This window comes from Monodelphis domestica, chromosome 1 (genome assembly GCF_027887165.1).
Source record: "Monodelphis domestica isolate mMonDom1 chromosome 1, mMonDom1.pri, whole genome shotgun sequence".
Classification (NCBI taxonomy): domain Eukaryota; kingdom Metazoa; phylum Chordata; class Mammalia; order Didelphimorphia; family Didelphidae; genus Monodelphis; species Monodelphis domestica.
Window position 1 is genome coordinate 510,769,887 of NC_077227.1, and position 22,825 is coordinate 510,792,711.

General features: G+C 39.7%; 1 protein-coding gene and 1 long non-coding RNA gene across 9 annotated transcripts in view; one reads left to right on the forward strand and one right to left on the reverse strand.

The window, feature by feature from the left end:
- Positions 1–22,825, forward strand: part of LOC103098898 (uncharacterized) — a 98,052-nt gene that overhangs the window by 2,581 nt on the left and 72,646 nt on the right. For all 8 annotated transcript variants that reach the window (XR_008915448.1, XR_008915453.1, XR_008915447.1 and 5 more), the window contains exons 2-3: positions 1,603–1,685; positions 6,004–6,084. This is a non-coding gene — a long non-coding RNA (uncharacterized LOC103098898). The remainder of the gene's footprint in view (positions 1–1,602; positions 1,686–6,003; positions 6,085–22,825) is intronic.
- On the reverse strand, positions 13,220–22,189 carry PURB (purine rich element binding protein B). Its single transcript, XM_007475885.3, has one exon. It carries the CDS (start codon positions 21,952–21,954, stop codon positions 20,977–20,979), a length of 978 nt encoding a protein of 325 aa, XP_007475947.1. The 5' UTR covers positions 21,955–22,189; the 3' UTR covers positions 13,220–20,976.

Here is a 22,825-nt window from a genome sequence, read left to right on the forward strand (position 1 = left end):
CATGGCATCACTTCCTTTCTAGACAGCTTTTTTTAGAAGTAAACTAGGTACTAGATCTATGATTTCTTTGGCGTAGGGAATTCCCTACATATAAGTTGGTACCTTCTCTGCAGATCCTAATCTTAGAAAGTTGCCTAAAACACTGAGTGACTTTCAGAGAATCACAAAGCCAACATGTCAGAAGTGGTACCTGAGCTTAAGTCTTCTGGACTCTTTTGTCACTAAGTCATGCTTTCTTTCTTGGGAGAAATACTTATTTTGCATATTTTTAAGTAAGAGGGGTATTTATTTCACTACCTCCAACCCTTGACACATTGATCAGATCAGAAGCTTCTTTGAATTAGAGAATCAGTCAACCAAACATATAAATGATGCATGAACAATTTCTAGATATGAATTAGTTGATCAGATGAGCCAAAAAGAATGAAGTGCTTTGAACTGTTGGATGAAATGAAATGTATTGGGATTTATTGAAAGAGTTAGACACACAGGTGGGCCTATATATATCAGAGGAGATGATTCCAGCAAGGACATGCTAGCAACTAACTGCTTGTCAGGTTTCTAAGTCCCTAAGTTCAAATCTGGCTTCAGATACTTCCTAGTGGTATGACCCTGGCAAGTTACTTAACCTTATTTTCCTAGTCTTTGCCCATTTGTCTTGGAGTTCTTACTAAAACAGAAAATAAAAGTTAAAAAAAAAAGTCAGTTTTCTAAGCTTTGGAAACATTTTGAGAAGACAAAACCTAAGCCTTTACCTGAGGGTAGCAATATGAGCCTGAGGGAAGGTCACACTTCCCTAAATGAATGACCATGCCTTTGGAGTGACCAGTCAGAAGCTAAGAGATGACAAACTAGATATAAATAGTAAGACAAAATTAAGGGAGTGTAATATCTTTGGCATAGAGAAAATTGTTGCTTCAAGGTGCTACAAGTGCTCTCCAGAGAACTTGTATGGGTTCTGGTAGAGTCTTTCTTGGAGAGTAAAAGTTTTGCCTTAGTGTCTGGGGGATGTCTAGTGGGGTTTTCATAACAGGCATCTGAGTTTGAAAATATTGGTCAATTGTTATGTAAGGTTTTCATGAAGAACCTACCAGAGATTGAAGTATATGATTTTTATATGGTTTTAGTTTAAATGTTTGATTCTTTCCTTACATGTTCTGATGGAACATTGAGACTAAAACTTCAAAAATTGCTCCATCATAGCCTTCATGTTTCCCTTTTGGTTGATCTGATGTACAGAGTACATTTGTATAGTGTTGTTGAGAGTAGAGACCTCCTGAGAAAATCATCCAGTCTGAGTTTACCTGAAACATCTGCAGAGGCAAGCCTAGCAGAGATTTGGGCGTGGGCTTGAATCTCACCTCTGACACTAGTGACTGTGAACAAAAATCAGTCACTTAAACTCTAAACCCCAGTTTCCTTAGATATAAAACAGTAATTATTCCTTTTGAATGCACTTCTGACAAGTCCAATTCTTCCCTAGTACTACCACAACATAGTTTGCCCACCACATTGTGTCCCTTAGAGCCCTATTTTTGAAAATAAACCCATATATCCTTGAATTTTTCAGCTGACATTACTTCTGCTTTTTTGATTTGACAGGAACTTGGCTATACATTGAGAACAACATATCTATCTCGTCCCTTTCCATTGGAGGCTACTACTGCCATTTCTCCTCACTCACAGTGAGTCATCTTGTTAACCTTTAATGTTTCCTTTACCACTATATCTCAGTACCTTTAAATTACAGATTTTCATACTTGAGCCTAGTTTTTAGGATCCTAGTTTCTAGCTCTAGCTAGAATCCCCTCCCTCTAAAATATACTTGACAGTGGGTATCCACTTGGTTGAAGACCTCTTAGTGATAAGAAGAACCCACTGCTTCCTAATGAAGCCATTCCATTTTTGGATAGTTCTAATTGTTAGGAAGGTTATTCATATGTCAAGCTTTTTTTTTTTTGCCTCACTGTGGTTTGCACTTATTTCTCCTAATTTTCTTCCTAGGGAAAAGTAGATCATATAACCCTATAATCATCCTTCAAACATTTAAAGACAACTATCATATTCTTTATTTTCTAGGGTACTCTATTGGAGCCCGTTTTTCATGTTGATATTGAACCATTAATAACTATAGTATTCTAGATTTAATATCCTCAGAAGTTATGTAATCCAACTTTTTAATTTTGGGGGCAGAGGGACAAAATAATTAAAATTGTCTTTTAGTCACAGCCTGATTACAGACTTTGAGCCTGGATCTATGGGCCCATGCCATTAAATAGATTTGGTTTGAGGTGGGGATTAGTAGGATATCTTCTGCCAATAAACTGTTGCTCTTCTGATCTATCAGCTGTATATGACTGAGATCAATGATTGAGAGCAGAGACCGAAGATCTAACTTTGTCTCCACCTGTCCTTGTTATCAACTCCTTCATTTTATAAATGAGAAATATGAAGCCCAGAGGATTTAAATAAGTTGTCCAAGATGAAAGAGGTAGAAAATGGCAAAGCTGGATCCTCTTTGGATATGTCTGTTCAACCAATTCCAAATATACATAATTATACTGCTGTCTAGCCCAAATATCTGTCTTATCCATCAGAATAGCATGGGAAATAGTCAGGTGCTATGTTAAAATCTAGGTAAACACTATCTCTACAGCATTCCCTGAATCTACCAGTTTAGTTAAAGAAGGAAATGAGATTGATCTGTTATGACCAATTATTGATGAAAGCATACAGGTTGTTTTTTATTTATTATTAAGCCCTTACATTCTTTTTTTTTTAAACATTATTTTATTTGGTCATTTCCAAACATTATTCACTGGAAACAAAGATCATTTTCTTTTCCTCCCGCCCCCCCCCCCCCCATCTTTCCCTCTCCCATAGCAGATGCACGATTCCACTGGTTATCACATGTGTTCTTGACTCGAACCCATTTCCCTGTTGTTGGTATTTGCATTAGAGTGTTCATTTAGAGTCTCTCCTCAGTCATATACCCTCTACCCCTGTAGTCAAGCAGTTGCTTTTCATCGGTGTTTTTACTCCCACAGTTTATCCTCTGCTTGTGGATAGTATTTTTTAGATCCCTGCAGATTGTTCAGGGACACTAAATTGACACTAATGGAGAAGTCCATCACCTTCGATTGTACCACAGTGTATCAGTCTCTGTGTACAATGTTCTCCTGGTTCTGCTCCTTTCGCTCTGCATCACTTCCTGGAGGTTGTTCCAGTTCACATGGAATTCTTCTACTTTATTATTCCTTTTAGCACAATAGTATTCCATCACCAACATGTACCACAATTTGTTCAGCCATTCCCCAATTGAAGGGCATCCCCTCATTTTCCAATTTTTTTGCCACCACAAAGAGCGCAGCTATGAATATTCTTGTACATGTCTTTTTCCTTATTATCTCTTTGGGGTACAAACCCAGCAGTGCTATGGCTGGATCAAAGGGCAGACAGTCTTTTATCACCCTTTGGGCATAGTTCCAAATTGCCCTCCAGAATGGCTGGATCAGTTCACAACTCCACCAGCAATGAATTAGTGTCCCCACTTTGCCACATCCCCTCCAGCATTCATTACTTTCCCCTGCTGTAATGTTAGCCAGTCTGCTAGGTGTGAGGTGATACCTCAGAGTTGTTTTGATTTGCATCTCTCTGATTATAAGAGATGTAGAGCACTTTTTCATGTGCTTATTAATAGTTTTGATTAGTCCTTACATTCTTAATATCAGTTCTAAGACAGAAGAGTGATAAGGGATAGGCAATTGAAGTGAAGTGACTTGTCCAGGGTTACTTAGCTAGAAAGTGTATGAGGCCAGATTTGAATCTAGGACCTCCTGTTTCTAGGCCTAGCTTTCTTCTGGGCTATCTAGCTGTTCCGCATGCCTGTTCTTTGTGCTCTAGATACTGCAGTCTGGCTTCGAGCCTCATCACTTAGCTGAAACTGTTCTTGCCCAAGTTATCAATGACCTCTTAATAGCCAAATCCAATAGCCTTGATTCTTTCAATTTTTTACTTTTGCAGCATTTAGTATTGTTAACCATCTTCTCCCCAAGAAATCCTCTGCCCTCTCTTTAAGTTTTCATTACATAGATTTCTTAGTTCTCTTTCTGCTTATACTTCTCAGTGTCCTTTGTTGAATCATAATCCAGTGTCATACTCCTGAACTGTGGGTATACCCTAAGACTTTGTCTTGGACTCTTCTTTTTCAATTCTTTCATAGTAATCTTTTCAGCTCTAGTAGGATCATTTATCATATCTAAGCAGATTCCTGATCTATACAGGGTATTCCAAAAGTCTTAGTTTTAGGTTTTAATAACAGCCTTTTTGGAAGTCTTGTATGTATATTATAGATTGAGCAAGAAGGGATCTTAGAGGTCCTAGAGGAAGAGCATGTATCCAGTCCTATTCTCCTTCCTGAGCTTCAGCACATCACCACCAACTGCCTATTGGATATTTCCAAATAGATATCCTATAGGCATCTCAAACTCAACACTGGCCAAAATTATATAGTTTTGTGTACATACACATACACACACTCTCTGTCTGTCTCTCCCTCTCTCGAGCCCTATCTTTCTCCCTCCTTTCCCTCTCTCCCTTTCCCTTTCTCTTCCCCCTCTCTTTCTCACTAGGCTTAAAACCTCCATCATCCTCAAATTCTCACTCCCTTACTTTACATATTTAATTCACTGCCAAATACTTTCTATCTCTTTTCAGTTCTTATCATATTACTACTACTCTAGTATAGACCCTCATTATTTCCCACCAGGACTACTATAGTACATTCCTAATGAATCTCCCTGCCTCAAATTTTTCCTTTCTATAATCCATCACACACAGCTTCTAAAGTGATAGTCTACTCCTAAAGTACAGATCTGAACATGATACTTCTTTGCTCAAAAAGCTCTAATGGAGGCAGCTAAGTGGCTCTGTGGATAGAGAACTAGGCCTAGAAATTGGAGATTCTGGGTTCAAATCTGTCCTCAGACACTTCCTAGGTATGTGACCCTGGTCAAGTCATTTATAATCCCCATTGCCTGGCTTTTACCATTCTTCTCTTGGAACTGATACTTAGAAGAAACTCCCAATTTCTAGGATATAATATATGGCTGGAATTTAAATCCCTTCAAAATCTGACTTTAATCTGTCTTTCTAGGTTTATCATTCATTACTTCTTGCATTCTTTCGTCCAGCCAGATTGACCTTATATTATTTTCCCCACTAGATTGTGTGCTTCCTTGAGGGCAGAGACTGGCTTGTTTTTCTTTGTATCCCTAGCCCTTAGCACTGTGCCAGACACATAATAGGTACTTAATAAATGCTTATTGATTTATGGACTGATACTCCCATTTCTCTCTTGGTACCTTTGTCGTAGCCATCCCCCATGTCTGGAATATACTCTCTTTTCACCCTAACCTCATAGAATCCCTCTTCTTTAAGGCACAGCTCAAGCAAAAACTTCTTTGTGAAAGCTTTCCTGATCCCTTCAAATCTACCCCCTCCCACAACTGCTAGTATCCTTCTTCCTTAATTACTTTGTATTCAAGTATCCTACATTTGTTTTCTATCATGTATATTTTTATATATGTGCATGTTATCTTCTCTGATAGAATATAAACTTCAGGGTAGGAATTGTTTCATTCTATTTATAAACCTAACACTTGACACTTAGTATGCTTTTAAACTTTAATCTTTACCTTCTGTCTTAGAATCAATACTAGGCATTTAGTTCCAAGGCAGAAGAATGTTAAGGGCTAGCCAATTGGGGTTAAATGATTTGCCTAGGGTCACACAGCTAGGAAGTGTCTGGGGCTAGATTTGAACTCAGAATCTCCCATATCCAGGCTTGGCTCTCTCAACTGAGCCACCTAGCTGGCCTAGGAATAATCTTAATTAGTATTTGCTAATTGAATGAGAAGCATGATCTCTGCTCAAAGAGTATTAGATGAAACTAAGGAATGACAGAACTACTCTCTTCTTTGATGTTTTTTTTTTCTTCCAAAGCTGTATTTCTGATTCCTCTTGGCATTGAAGTGACTCTGAATTCAAGGTTCACCTTCAACAGTGGAAAGGCTGTATATATAGGTAAGTTACAATGTTTGTCTGTTGTCCTAGGACTAGCCTGACTAATTTGGCCACCAGATAATTTTTATGGCTAGAGCAATTCTTAAAAACTATCCCCTGTTTTTAGAAGGGCTTCAGTTTGCATGATTGGAGAGAATAGATTCACTGATAAAATGGCACACCCTTTAATTATTGAAGTATTTCTTTGCCAAAGAGAAGGAAAGAACAAAGTGATTAACAGGAATTTAAATCTAAGATGAAGAAAGATTAAGTAAACATACTGCTGCTCTCAATGAATACACTATGCAATATATATAGAGATATTAATGCAAAAAGGAGACAGTTCCTGTCCTCAAGGAACTTATGTTTTAATAAGGGGAGGAAACAACACATATAGGAGAGTAGTAGCCAGGGAAGAAAGTTTTGGTGTGGAGAGTCAGAGATCTATAGAGCAGTTGATTGATGTGCTCTTTACAGAAACAATGATAGTTTTGATTTGATTACTGTGCTCAGAGAAAAAGATAGAAAGTTTGAGATGGAAAAAATATATGGTGTCAGAACAATGGCGTAGATGGACATCTGGAAGGGATATGAAAGATAGTCTGTCTGGGGCTATCTAGCTATAATGGTCTAGGTGAGTTTGCACTCACCAATTAAGATAACTCAATGTGTCTTATCCATTACACTCCTATCTCTAGGCATTGTCCTCCATACCTGGAACTCTCTCCCTTCTCATCTCCACTTCCAGACTTCCCTAGATTCCTTCAAGTCTCAGCTAAAGCCTTACCTTCTGCTGCAAAAAGCTGTTTCCCTGCCCTTTATCTTAGTACCTTCTTTCTGAAGTTTTCCCTAATTTGTTCTATTAATATCTTGTTTGTTTATAGTTTTTTACATGTCTCCTCCATTAAATTGTGAGTTCCTTGAGAATAAGGACTGGCTTTGTTTTTGTTTGCCTTTTTGGGAGGTTCTCCAGTACTTAGCACAGTGCCTAGAACACAGTAGGAACTTAAAAATTGCTCAATAATTTGACTTGATTCAGGCCCATGGCAGGAGTTCAGGTTTCCAGACCCAAGCAAAATATGCCCCAGGGTGCTAAAAAAAACTAGTAGCTATCATTACTAAGCTGCTGTCAGTAATTTTTGAAAGAACAAGAACAGAAAAAGTATTAGTATTCTAGAAGGGCAAGCACCTCAATTTTCAAAGTAGGGAAGAGAATAGAGACTGTAAACTATAGTCTGGTGACTTCACTTGACTTTAAATTCCTTAAAAAATTTGGCCTTGTCAATAAGAGGTCATGTCAGACTAACCTCATTTTTTTTCTTCATAGAGTTACTAAACTGGTAGTTCAGGGGAATGCTACAGATATGAATTATCTATATTTTAGCAAAGCATTTACCAAAGTTTCTCAAAGTTCCATGTGGACAAGTTGAGGAAATGTAGGTTAGGAAGATTGGAACTAGTGAAATGGTCTGGCCCAAAGTCTGTAGCTGAGTGACCCAGAGATCTGTGCTTAGGTTTGTATCATTAATTTTATCACTGATTTGCAAAAGGCATAGATGGCATCTTTATTACATTTTCAGATGACATAAATATGGGAGTCAAATGAAATCACCAGGGGAATGAACAGCCCTAAAAAGGGCTGACTTGACTTATAAATAATAAATCTCTTAATGTTTTCTAAAAAACAAATCTCTAAGAATATAACATTTTATTCCTCTATCCCTGATAGGGGTAAAATCAAGATTTATTAACTCTGTCATTCTCCCTCCTCCTTTTTTCCCTTAAAAACCTTAGAGGAATGGATCCTAGCTTTTTGCATTTGATCTTTTTTCTTTACTCTCCATGTGGAAATTCTGCAGAAATGTTGGAACCCATTTAGTAATCCCAAAAAGTCAGAAGAGATATGCTTCTTCCACCAAACCCTGTCCAAAGTTTACTGACTTTCCTCAGGTTGTTTACATATTCTTTTCCCCATTATGCTGTAAGTTTTTGGGGAGTAAGGATGTTTTTTGTCCTTTCTTTGTATCGCCAAAGGCGTGCCTGGTACATAGTAGCCCTTAATATTTGCTCACTTGTCAGTCAAGGTAGCTAAAGAGGAGAGATTCTTCTGTTGACCACTAGATGGCAACCTTCTAGTCACGATTAATAGTGGGTATTGTAATTCACTGACCCCTCTTCTGTTCTAAGTCATCTTTTTGACATTTGGGGAGGAAAGGAGTTCTGTAGTTATAGTCCATATGCAACTCTAGCCAATATTTCTGGTTTTATCATTTGTTTTTAAGGTCAGGTGTGCCCATGGTTTGTATAAAAGTTGTTTTGTGGATCATAGGATGTCAGCACTGGAGAGCAGTGGCAATGGAGATCTGCCAAGGGAGCTCTAGGAATGCAATTCTGATAGCAACAATCTCTAAGGCTCAAATGGATGAGTCTGAGTGAACTGAGTCCAAGTGTGTGAACTGTGGATTTAGGGAAAATTAAAATGCAAGAATATCGAGGAAACAATGAATGTTTTAGTTCAGAATCTCATTAGGTTAATCAGTGTATCTTCTTCCATATACTTATATACATATTAACATTTAGCTGAGGAAGAACTCTCTCATAAAAATGTTCAACTTTAAAAGATGCCATAAAGATCAAAACCTTATTTTTTCAAGAAACAGGAATTATATTGAGTATTTTACTCTACTGTTCTTTGAGGAGGATCCTAGTTCCATGATCATTTTATAGTTTTGCTACATGAATAGAAAAATACAAATAGCAGTCTTTCTTTGCTGTGATTATGGTCATCGTGAAGAAATCTGAGGAGCCCTTATAGCTGGTATGAGGATTGAATGGTAAGTAGCAGTTATTGATGTGACTGTGATCTGACCACTTGCCTCCCAATGGAAACAATATGGCCAAATGTAAAGCATACCAGCTGAGGGCCTGGTTCAAATCCCAGTTCTACCACCAAATATCTGGGTAACCTTGGGCTAATAATAACCTTTCATGGTCTCTCTTTTTTTTTTAACCCTTACCTTCTGTCTTAGAATTAATATTAACTATTGGTTGCAAGGCAGAAGAGATATGAGGGCTAGGCAAATAGGGTTAAGGGACATACCCAGGGTCACATAGGAAGTGTCTGAGGCCAGATTTGGATCCAAGACCTCCTGTCTCTAGGTCTGGCTCTCTAGCCATTGAGACACCTAGTTGCTCTAAGCTTCTTTCCATATTTGTAAAATGAAGGGATTGGAAAAGATGGCCTCCCACAAAATATTGGAGCAAGAAAGAGCTTTAGCAATTGCCTCCTTTTCCTGATAAGGAAATTGATGGTCAAAAGAGTTATAACTTTCCTAAGATCATACAGCTAGTTGGTGGCACATTTGGGTCTAGAACCCAAGGTCTAGTGATTTATACCACACTTTTTACAGGCTATTTTGGGAGGGTCTTCTTGTTATGTAAACATTTGATGTTTATTTATACTTCCCTGTTCCTTTAGTAGCTTCTTATCCACTAGGTAGATAGAATACAAGCCTTGGGGAATTGAAAAGGGCTGAATTTGAATCCTTATAATGACAAGTTATGTGACTCTGGACAAGTTCTACTTACTAAATCTCTGTGCCTTCATTTCTTTATTTGTAAAATGGTAATAATAATACCTACCTCCCAGGGTGGTTGTAAGAATTAAATAACATATGTAAAGTACTTTGCAAGCTTTAGCTATTAAAATTAGCTATTATTATCTAATTTATAACAATCTTCCTAAAAACAGTCAACATTTCTTAGGCAGTTTAAAGCATTTTGCATATATCACTTGATTTCCAAATATCATTATGAGACAGAAGTACTATTATTATCCCCATTTTACAGAGGAAGAAGCTGAGGCTCAGATAGGTTAACTGATCTGCCCAAATATCAAGTATTTACAGTGGGATTTGAACCCATCTCTCCAGGTTCTAAGTCTAGTACTTTTTCCACTAAACCAATTTAATAGTGTTAGCCAACTGAGTAGCAGAGAATGAATGTTACTATCAAGATTCCCTTTGATGGCCTAAGAAAGGCAAATTCAACATTTCAGTAACTTTTGATGTTATCTGTGATTTCATTTGAATGAATACTTCTTTCCCATATTCTCATCTAGTTTCTTATGAATGTACTTCAATGAATGCTCTAAAGATCCTTGAAACACTGTAGAGCAAGAGGTCTTCATATTTTTTGAAGAAAAAAAAAACTGTCATCCTTTTGGCAATCTGGTGAAGCCTATGGACAGACCTCTCCTAAACACAGTTTTTAAATACAAAAGTTACATAATGTTCTGTAAAACATAGATAATAATATAATTTACCTCCCAGGAATATTATCAAGATAAAATATCTGTAAAGTGCTTTGCAAACCCCAAATTTTCATTTAAGTAATTAGGATTGTAAAGGAAGCTAATTATGTTGAAAGTTGTTAGAATATTTTTTTAAAGTTCATGGATCCCAGGTTAAGAATCCTTTCACTAGAAGTATCATCTGATTTTCTTTATTCCCATCACATTAATATAACTTTGTATAAGACAGAGATCACATTGTAGGCCCTTGGGATGCACATCTTAAAAATTAATCAATGATCATGGGATCATTATAAAACTTGGTAATTCCCTCCTAGCTGGATAAGTTCTTATCCTTAAAAGGAGTCAATATTTTTTTGTTTCCCTAGATCTTGACTGCTTTCCTCAAACTTTAATTCAGGAGGCAGCTTTTCTTACAGAACCTGAAGCAAACAGAAAGCACCAAGACCACTTATAAACTGATGCTCCTGCCCCAAGGACCATTGGCTAAATTTAGCTCTACAGACAGTATCTTAGCTGTATTAGTTTCTTACAGAAGTCAAGTGCAAGGGGGCAGCTGGATAGCTCAGTGGATTGAGAGCCAGGCCTAGAGATGGGAGGTCCTAGGTTCAAATCTGGCCTTGGACGCTTCCCAGTTGTGTGACCCTGGGCAAGTCACTTGACCCCATTGCCTAGCCCTTACCACTCTTCTGCCTTGGAGCCAATATACAGTATTGATTCCAAGATGGAAGGTAAGGGGTTTAAAAAAAAAAAAGAAGTCAGGTACAGTCTACTTTATTATCCACAGTAAAAGGGGTCTCAGAAGCAGGTTGAGATTCAACAGGGTGCTGCACGTAACAAAAACAATTTATCAGTTGCCAAAGATGAATGTTGGTAGACATTTTAAAATGCTCTAAATGAATTTGCTTTGGGCTTTTATGACAATACTGGGAAGATAATTCTGATTAATGTCTAGCTTTTTCCCTACCTCCTATGTAAGGGCCAATTTCCTTGGTCTTATTACTGAAGGACACCTAACCATGCCACTCCTCTGCCCAAGAAGCTTCAGAGGCTTTATCACTTCTAAGATAACATAGATGGCATTTAAAGCTTTTATAATCTGGTTCCAACCTCTCTTTGTGGACCAATTTCAACCTCTTCACTCTGTTCCAGCTAAATTGGTCTCTTTTTTGTTCTCTGTAAAACAATATTCTGTCTCCCAATGCCATGCTGTTGCCTATACCTATAATGTCCTATCCTCTCTTAGAATTCCCAGCTCCCATCAGGACTCGTGCCAACTCCTGTATATCTTTCTTTGATTCCTTAGGTTGTTGTGCCTCCCCACTTTCCAATATTTTATATAATATATACATGTATCCTTTAAGCCCCAATCCTAAAACAGGATGTAAACTCTAAAGCCTACTTTCACATTTAGTCCATAAGTCCTTGATAGATACTTATGGGATGGATTTCAATTGGCCAAATTTGCCCATCTTCATCTCAATGCTCACTTAAATAAAAAAATTTATCCTGAGATTGTGCCAGAAAGGGAACTTAGGTCCAAGAATGTCACATTTTGGGGGGCAGCAATGGACAAGGAATAGCTAGCACGTTGTCAACACTAATTTAAATGATTGTTGACTTGATTGCCGGATGGACTTTTGTTCCATCTTAATATGGAAAGTTGCAGTCTTACCTTGGTCACATGTAGAATGTTGTCCTCAATGCAGAAGTCATGGGGGGTGGGAATGGAGATGGAAGAGGGAGTGTCCCATGAGGAGGGGCTTACCCATATGTCAAATGATCCCAGCTAAGTTAACACCCTTCTTGCCCATATCCTATTATGTCTTGTGTTCAAGTAGACTTAATATGCACAGGAATCAAAAGTGTGACAAAGGGTGGTCCCTATTCCCAAAGTGGAAACTTTTACTGAGGGAACCTGGTATAGGCAACCATAACTAGCAGCTAGCATAATGCCTATAAACGTAAGGGTTTATAAAAACACTTTGGTTTAGTCTCCTGAGACCACTGAAAATAGATGAATACAGAAAAACACAGAAAGAAAAGAATTGTAAAGTAGAACCAGAAAAAAAATTCACAATGAAAACAGAAAACTAAATTATATTAGTGAGGGGCTTTGGGGGGGGAGTATTGTATAAACCATCATGTTAACTGGTTTTGCTAAACTTTTCTTTCCTTTTAAAAAAATCTGCTAGAGACAGGAGGTCCTAGGTTCAAATCTGGCCTCAGACACTTCCTAGCTGTGTGACCCTGGGCAAGTCAATTGACCCCCATTGCCTAACCCTTACCATTCTTCTGCCTTGGAGCCAATATACAGTATTGATTCCAAGACAGAAGGTAAGGGTTTAAAAAAAAAAAAATCTGCTATGAGGGTTTAACTCAAAAGGGTAGTGGAATGGGAAGATTCTGAAATGTGATGAAAATACCAAAGACATCAATTTTTTTTTTAACGAATGACAGGATTTAGGAACCAAATAAGTTTAGAGAATAAAAGATGAGATAATCTTGGTAAGGGCCAAAATTTGGGAGACATTAAATGGCCTGCTACTCCAGAATAACTGGACTGTAAGCTTAAATTTGAATTTGCTTTTTCCTTTTGCTTCATCTCTGCTTCCTAGACTTTCATGGGTTTTACAGCAAATAAACAAAAAACTCCACAACAAAAGGGCCAGTGTGGGCAGACAATTGCTTTCAATTTAGATGAAATCTTATCAAGTCCCATACCCACCCACTTCCAACAATCCCTTTCTAAATTAAGTCAGATAATGGTTTTTTAGGTACCTTAATAGGTACCTGAACTATACCATTGTACTTTCCTTAAATCACAGAGACATCAGCACAAAATTGTCGTTCACTTTTCCGCATACTTTATTTGTTACAAACATACAATTTTTTAAATATAGACTTGTAAAACTCCATTTGCAAAAATCTGCTATTGTAAGGAGTGCTCACTAGCATGAATTTTTAAACTTTTTCTGGTTGATTTTGCTAGTTAGCTAGTGGTAAATCCAGGACCTGCCCTTTTACAGACCTGTCTGTAGCTTCTGGCTGTATTCACATTGCTCTTTAAAAGCAGCCCTGCTCGCCTCACAAAGGATAAGAGTCTGAGCTTCATTCTCTAGGCAGCAAGACCAACAGCCAGCTCCGACTCTGCTTTAGAATTGTTTTCAGGGAGATTTTGAATGGGTGCTGCACTTAATGTATCTGTTTGAATTGTCATGCAGCTGTGTTTGCTTGTTAAAGTGCATTTCTTTTTTTTTTTTTAAATAAACAAGAGGAATAATCTTATTCTTTAACCAAGGTACTTAAAAAATGAACTTTTTGGTCTCTCAGCAGATATTCCCAAATTGATCCTATCACTACAAGTTTAGTGTTCTATATACATACATTTATAAGGTTGTGGGAGAAATTTTATAAAATTAAAGGTATTGTGTTTCTTATGAAGCAGAAACCAGTTCTGTAATTTCATACATATGAATACACACCTGTTTACAATGCACAAGCATGTGGATATTTACATATGGATCAAAGACATTTAAATTTCAAAATTATATTCCTTTTAGTTGCTGCCCATTTAAACACACAAGTACATCCTGATCAAGAAGCTGTCTCCTGCTCCAAAGAACTTTAAATTTGGATTTAGCTCATTCAGATTATTTCTGCAGATTGTTTTGGCAGAGCAACAACTCTAGGACTGGAGTTATGAAGCTCTTCCAAGAGAGGAGGAGGCAGTACATTAGCCGCTGGCAGATGCGGCTGGAAGTTTTACTTGATTGGGAAAGTGAGTTACCTGGGAATTAGAAGGAAAAGAAATGGACTTTGAGTCATCTCTACATATAGCCCAGAAAGGACAGTAAGAGAACACCCTAAGAAGCACACCACTAAGTGGTAACTATCTATGCTGGCTATTCCATTGCAAAATAACTCACATTGTATTGCTAACATAACAAGCAGGGCAATTGAGAAGATTTATACCCTGCTTTGACTCAAGAATTCTATTTAGCTTTTCAAGAATGGAACAGATTCTAAGTTCAGGGAGCAATATTCTCAATACTTCAAAGGGAACTTTTATCACAAAGGGGTGATAAGTATGAGAAAGCTGGGTACTTGATGACCTTTAAGTTAAAAATTAACCCCCTCCCAAAGTTCTATGATATAAATGTGTTTATGTAAATCCTCCCCCCCCCCCCCAATTCCTTTTTAGGATAGTAGGTTCTGCCCAAGTTGTATTTATGAAAGATAAAGAAAAAATACATTATTCCCCATTTTTCTGTCTTAAAAATTCTTATGGTAATGCTGTGAGAAATAAACAGTGGACTTAATTTGCTTTGAAGAATTAGCCTATCTTTAGCAAAAGGGATGTGGCAGAGCCCAGGAGAAAAATGTTTAGAAATCTTTTTTTTAAAGGCTACTAAATTTTGCATTAAACATCTCTTTCTACTTCTTCCACTTTAAACTATTAAATGTTAATTAACATTTGAGTGAGATTCCACTTAAATTAAAAGGCATAATGAACTCTCCATGTCAACAGATGTCATTAATAGGAAAAAGAAAACCAATTATGCAAAAACCTTATTTTATCTAAAAGCTTCACCATACTTTCACCAGTCCTTTTACTAGAATCACTAATAGGATAAAATGAAGAGATTTAAAGTTTCCTCTCCTTTTCCTTCCTCCATCCACCCTCCAGTGGAGGCACTAATAAAGCAGTCAAATAACCAAAAGGCTGGAAGAGAGAAGTAAAGGGCTGGCACAGGTTGCCAACAGGAAAATCAGGCCCTGAATAACTTGAGTTGATTGAATGATGGAATTTTTTAAAGAGCAATATAAATAACAATTTTAGATATAGGGCTAAAAAAGCTATTTTTGGTTTGAAGTTACATAGATTAAGTTAAAAAAAATGACTTGCCTTTGTTCCCTACCATTTCTTCATGAAATATACAGGAAAATAGTACAAGCCTTTAGACAAGGGGCACAGACAGTATTTGGGAACTGTGTTAAAATTCTACATGTTGGAACCTTAATTTTGAGTGTGAGGAATTAGACCTTGTTTTGTGGAAGGTGAGTCATCTAAATCTTTAAGTAATAAAACTGAGTCTGGTGCCAAAGATTAAGGAAGGTGGGTGTTAATTAAGTATAATTTAGCAAAGAACACCACACCCCCAAAACACAAGAAGTTTTTAGATGATTTCAAGAACATTCAGGAGTCTAACTTTTTTGGGTGCTAGGATTTTATTTCTTTTGTTCAAATATAAAGCAGTTATATATAATTAGGAATTTTAAAGTTCTTGCTTGGGGCTAAAAAAACCCAAACAAATCCAAAATATGATATAATTTTCTCTCTACCTGTAGTCCAAAGTGTGCTTTTTGTCCCTTTCTTTAAAATAAAAACCAAACAACTCCACTACTACTTGATGGAAGAATTAACTTATCAGGAAGACAGCTAATCGACTTACAGTACTCTAAAAATCAACCCTGACAACTGATAGTCTCATTTTCTACAGAGCAACAACTTTAATGCTGCTATTGACAGCAAAAAAAGAGTTACCTTAAGGCTCAAGGGAAAGTAACTTATTAAGTTGTGAACACAGGATTGGTTATTACTGCATTCACTGGAAGCTAGCAAATGCTTTCAGGACCAATACAAACTTTCTGAACATTAGCAAAGATTTCCACTTTACCAAAAGACACAGTCAGAACAATCATCTTAATAAGCAGATTTAGGGGAGCCTGAGAAGCCACGGTCCACATAACACAAATAATCAATGTATTAACGTGACCAAAAGTGCTTTGCCTTTGAGAAAATATACAAGGGTTAAAATGGAAATATACAATGTGAAAATTTTTTGATACTTTCAAGCCATAGAAGTATCAGACTCCAGTAGAAAGTGGGAAAAGAGCAACAAGATGGAGGCTCTGCTGTCTAACAGGCCAGATATATGTGAGCTTTAAGGTATTCTAAAATAAAATTGTTTTGCCAGTAACCAGTGGGGTTTTACACCACTATGTTTTAAAACCTGAGATTGGACATCAAAGCAGTCACACTTTGATATTCATCAGAACAATTCTGACAGTCCCTAAAAACAACAGACAATTGAATGTAATTAATACCTAAATGAACACAAAAAAATTTTATTTTTTCCTGATCAAAAGGAGACCTACCACAAAAATATTAGAGAATTATGACTCCCAGCAAATGAGTCATTTTTTTACATAGGCAAAAAACAAGTCTCTTCCCCTTCTCACTGATCAAGGCCACACTATTTTCAAATGAATATCTACTGAGAGATTAGTTGTGCATTTGATAAAGTACCATAATCTGGTTAAAAATAAAAACAAAACGTACAGTTAAGAATACTTATGTGCATGAGCTATACACTCAAGCTTCCCCCTAAATTCATTAACTGCCACTCTCTAAAGAGCAAGGTAGATGGAAATGAAGTCACTTTTTAATACCTTGTGTAGATCATTCTACATCTTTGTAACTTTGGGGAAAGGTCACATTTAACAAGTCATCTTCAGCTATTACAATGCCTGAAGTGTGCAGTCATTAACAGACCACTCAATATGAGGGCATTATTGTAACCAGCCTTTTTTGCCCATTACCCTGCACATTTTCAAATAAAAAAACAGGATAAATGTAGTTTGGTTTTTTTGGGAGGAAACTGAAGCCCAAATCTCTTAAAAGACCTGTAATTTGCTGCAAAGTGATCCATAGGTAACAAACAAAGCAGGAGGTTTTAAAGACTGCCTGAATCCACAGACCCTCAGAATCATTCTGTATTAATTATAAAAATTGTGTTGACTAGTAGCTATGTATACATTATAGCTACAATCACTTATGCCACCTACATGCCTCAAATATTTACATAGGGTGTCTGGTTTTTTGGTTTTGTTTTGTTTTGTTTTTGTTTTTTTGGTGCCATACAGACTTTCTTTTTGTACAGCAGATGCATTGACATGTTTGCAGACTGGAATTGTCATTCCATTGGCTGAATGATGAATATAGACAATAGAAATCAAGAATATAAGGACATATTTATAGATTTTTGTTCTTTTGCTTTTGTTGCTAATATTGTTTCTAATTTGCATAAGCTGCACTAACTCCACACTGAAACATGCTGAGAAAACAGTAGTGTGAGGAACAAACCTTTCATCATTTGAAAAGATGATTTAGCATGTGGTAATTCTGAGTGTGCGAATACAGAGATGCTCAATGAAGTAAAAAATACAAGTGCTTATAGCACTGGTAAAATACCAAAACAACCAGGTTTGTTTCCCACACAGTAGTTAGTACAATGCTGCTCTCTCCAACTAAATTTAACAATGACCATAGGCTTCCAAAAGTAAATATTTATGAATGGTCCTTAGAAGCATCTTCTTGGTTAATACAGCCATATCTAATAGCAAAAAATTTCCAAAAGTGTAGTCCCTATATTCTGCAGATTTCTATAGTCCCAAAGGACAGGAATGACGATCAGTGAACAATTAACCCATACCCTTCTGTTGCTAGACTGGATCCCAGTCTTCCTGCAGTAGGAAGAAAGGCCATGAACCACCCCCTGTGGGGAAAAACAAATCCTCAAGATTGGTTAAGACTTAAAAACCCACCATGGTGACATTTAACTAGTCTTATCCAGGCAGGCCAGAGTTTTAATATAAATTACTTCTTCCAACACATAGCTTATGCATTCTTTGCTCCTATTTTTGGAGGATTCTCAGATTGATTACTAAAGATTTTTTGCACGACACATCACTGTTATATGGTCAAATGACTAAGAGAAAATTTCTCTGGTTACCAAAGCTGATGCCGTATATGGTAGTGTTCTTGGCATACACTCTATATATGCCTCTGTCCACTTCCACATACTTCCTATGCAGCTAATAATAGCTTAATAGCTACGGGTAAAGGATTGTGAAGACCCTGTCAGTTCTACAGAGTAGAAAGGCAAGGCTAGTTACTGCAATTCAGCCAAAAAAAAAACCCCAACAAAAAACAAAAACAAAAAAACAACCCCTTGAAAAGGAGAAGTACTGCACCTTTGCAAAATCGAATTGGCTCACAGCAGCTGAGCAACACGATCACCACTGAAGCAACAAAACAAGTTGGTCTATACAAGAATTGTATATGGTTTGAAAATGAAAAAGTTACAGCAATATACACTAATGGCTGCAACCTTAATTTTCATTGCTGCCTCAAATGTTGGAAATTACTTAAAGCAGTTTTCTGCAACCCTAAAGCTGTTCTATTCAAACATTATTTTGGGACTTGTTCTCCGCAGCAAAGAACTAAACACACTCAAACAAAATACAAAGGTAAATACAGCAGGACATTATTGAAAACAGCTGCCTTGTGTACAAAATACAGTACAAGAATACGGATGTAATTAAAACATCAAAAAATACTATTGCTCCCATACAATTTAGGAAACATTCTTTGCAACGGAGAAAAATTAAACAAAAACTTTTTTTAAAAAATCTTTTTAAAAAGTCTGTTGTGGATGATGGGAAGAGAGAATTTGTTTTAAAAGGGCTCAAGTACACGTTTTTGTGGCTCTTGTACTTTTAACTTGTGATTATCAATATTCTGGATAATCCAATTTTTTAAAATAGCCAAAATTGTATGCAAAATATCTTCTCCCTCCCTCTCAGCCACAAATGCATAAGAATGACCTTTTGTATATTCCTAATTTTCCAATAAATACAAAACAAAAGAGTATAGATTGAGTAATACCAAAATAAGGTAATAAAAAGGGTATGCAATAAATTAAAAAGGCAGCTCAAATAAAGGGCAGGCATGCAGTTTAAAAATACTAAGAAGATTGTGGAGGTGGGGTTACCTGCCTCCTGTATGAGAAGGTCTTGCACAAGTAATACCTGAAAACTTTGGAATGAACAGTTTAGATCCCATTCAGTTCAAAGTTACCTAGGATACATTAACATTTCTAGAAATACCTTTTTTGAAGGGGATAGGATTGACGTGATTAGTTAAAAACCATTTATAGAGAGAATCCATTTAAAATATAGAAGAGGTGATCCTTGAAAACCCCAACTTTTATTCTTGAAAGACAGCTAAGATGAACTGGCAGAAGCCAGTTTATGTTGAAATTTCAAGATGGTATAAAAAAGCTTCCATGGTATAGTCAGCTTATTCATTTTCACTTCAGCTCCTTTTAGTGATGGATTTCAGCTTCCATTAGGCCTGCTGCTCTGAATCATCCATCCATCATGTGCCAACTTTGATTGTGAGGTACTGATAAAATGGATCAAGTTCTCCTTTAAAAATTCTTGTAAAAGAATAACTGATGCTGGAAATTCTGGACCTGAGGATGTTATTTGAACAAGTCCATAGATTAAACTGAAGGTAAATGGAGGCTTCAGTTTTGTTCATTTCCAACTTTTGTATGGATGTCAGTCATTCTTTCAAAGCTCAGGCTTGTAGCCACATGTTTCTTTTTGCTGATATCATGCAAGTTATGGTTTAAAATCCAGTCAGCCATTGAATGGAATTGCTGAATTTATCTACTATTCACAGGCTTACACTTTTGGAGCCATAAGAAAGCTGGCTCTCATTTCTTCATACCTAAGCCATTTCTTTATAATAACCTCCATATTTGGAGAGAAGGGGAAGAACTTTAGTGAGTAGCAACCAATCCACTCAAACAGTTTTCCTTGTGCTTTATGCCTGATTTCTTCTTATGCAACCCCCCCTCCCCAATATAAAAATGTCCATTAAAATCTTCAGAAACCTTGCCAACTTCAAAACTATTTTAGTAATGGATTCCAGTTCAAACACTGATATCTCCATCAGTTTGCATGGGGGAGGGGGGAAATTCTGCAAAGAAAAAGACAATAGACATTGGTCCAGGTTCCCTCCAAAACCTTATTTTAAAATCCAAATTGGTTTCCATATTTCCCCCCAAGAGCTTTTGAATTTATTTCTGCCCAGTAAGTCCATGATTATGTATCTTTAAATTTGTATTTCCCTTTATGGACCTGCACCTTCGGAAATGGGTAGCTTGCCTCTCTCCCTTATCTTCATGGACTTAAGCAAAGATTTAGATACCAAGATGCTGGTTTCAAAGAAGGTGAAGGGATTCCACACTGAATCGGGGGGCCAACGCGAAGAATTATAAAACCGATTTAAGCAGGCCAGGAACAACACAACTCAAAATCAAATATCCTTGGGTGGGTGCTCTGGGCAATTTAAACATGTTTCTACCTCCAGGTCAAAGGCCAGCGGGGATGTAATCTTGGATGAGGTCGATAGCTCAGGGGGGTGAAAGGGGGGGCGGGGTTGAGGCTATTTCTCTCAGGTGAGAAGGAGCGATTTCTCCTCACCTCTCAGGTCGGTGTCAGCTCCTTTGAACTTGCCGCTCTCTTCTAGTTGTCCGCAAGTTTCCTGGTGGTTATTTCTTTAATTAGCATTGCTTGTTATTGTTGGTTTGTTTCTCTGGGGGCCTCCCCTTCGCTCCCTTCCTAGGCCCCAGCTATACGGGGTAAATGGGAAGGGGGTCATTCTGGCGGGTAGGGATTTCTGGGCGGGGGCGTGGGTGTTGCTGTTCGGAGGGGGGTAGGGGTTGGGGGAGGCTACCCCAGCTTCAGTCGTCATCCACATCCTCACCCTCGGACTCGTCCCCGGCGCCACCGCGGCGCTCGTACAGCTTGTCGCGCTGCCTCTCTTGGATCTCCTTCATCTCGTCGGCATAGCGGCAGAAGGCGCCTCCGAACTTGCCCCACGCCTTGAAGGGCACAGTGATGGCGTTGCGGTACGATGGCTTCACCTCGCTCACCCGCAGAAACACGCCGTACTTGTTGCAGCCCACATCGAAGAAGAAGCGCTTGGAGTCCACCGTGATGGACGTGCCTTCGGGCAGTTCCCCATAGCCAGGCCCGCCGCCCAGCTCGTCATCGTCTCCGCCGTAGTCGTCAATGAGCTTAGCGAGCGCGTCTCGAAACTCGATGAGGCCTTGCGCGGGCAGCGCGATGGTCTGGCCGCTCGGCAGGCCTCCTCCCCCAGGTCCTGGCCCGCCTCCACCGCCGAAGCCGCCGCCCGCGCCGGGCCCGCGGTTGATGGTCTGGCGGATGCGCAGGAAGCGGCCGCGCTGGTTCTCCTTGAGGTCTAGGTAGTACTTGCGGTTCTCCCGCACGAGGAACTCGCTCTTAAGCGCCCGCCGGGGCCCGCCGCCGTCCTCGGCGCCCGCTGCTGCTGCGGCCGCCGCGATCTGCTCAGGGCTGCTGGGCCCCAGCTGTGCGTAGTGCTCGATGAAGTCGCCCAGGTAGTCTCGAAACTCGGCGGCCACGGCCATAGAAAGCGTGAGGCGACTCTTGGAGCCGCCCGCTCCCACCTCGGCAATCTTCAGGAAGCGGCCCTTGGCGTTCTGCTTCACGTCCAAGTAGAAGCGCTTGTTCTGGATGTCCAGCCGCTTCGAGGCCAGCTCCTGGGTCTCCTGCTCGCCGCCCCCACGGGATAGGGGCTGGAAGCCGCCGCCACCACCACCGCCGCCGCCGGGCCCGCCGCCCCCGCCACTGCCGCTCCCGCTGCCCCCTCGCTCGCTGCCGCTGTCGCCATCCGCCATCTTCTCTCCCTCCGCCGCCGCCGTCTCAGCCGCCGCCGCTGCCGGGCCCCACTGCTCTCGCGCCGCCACCGCCGCCCGCCGCGCTCGCTCGCGCCCCCCTCCCTCCGCCCCTGCGGCTCGCGCTCCGGTCCCCCCCCCCCCAGCCTCCCTCCCACCCCCCCTCCCCCGCTCGCTCACGCGCTCCCGCTCTTCATCGCGAACCGCCGCCGCCCCCCCCCATCTTTCCTCCCTCCCCAACCCACCCTGATTTCCGCAGCTGAGCGGCTGTTTCCGGCGCGCGGACGGATCGGAGCGCGCACTCGTGCGCGCAGCCGATGTTTCCCTTCCGTCTATCCTCCTCTCCACCCCGCCCCTCTCGGCTTCCTCGTACTTAGACTGGCCCACGCATGCACGCCACCGCCTTCGTGACAGCGAAACGCTGAAGCCTGTCGCGCTCCACGTCGAGCCCATCTAACGCCACGGGGTGACGTCACTCCTCGAGGACGCGCTATCCAGAGCTGGGAGGGGGAGGGTGGTCCTTGGGTTCAGCTGAGGACAAGAGCAAGGGAAAAAAAAAAGCGAGGACTGCAGTGTGGGGCGAGGGAGCGGGGAGGAGGGGGCGGAAGGGCGGGGTAGTGCAGGAGCGCTGCGGGCCGCCACTCCAGCCCTTGCCTGAGCTGGGCCGCAGCCACCAAAGAACCATATGCGCCCGAGAGGACACCTCGAGAGTTGCTCCTGCCACCTGCCTGGGGGGGCACCCAGACAGCCAGGTGTTGAGAATTGTGTTCAGAATCTGGAGTTAGAGGCGGAAGTCCCATTTGCTCCTCAGCTAGCTGTGTGAGATGGAGCAGGTCACTGTCCAGACATACACACACACACACATATATATATA

What these genes read in the sequence shown, in the direction of transcription:
- PURB (XM_007475885.3), bottom strand. Translation starts at nt 21,954, where the DNA reads ATGGCGGATGGCGACAGCGGCAGCGAGCGAGGGGGCAGCGGGAGCGGC.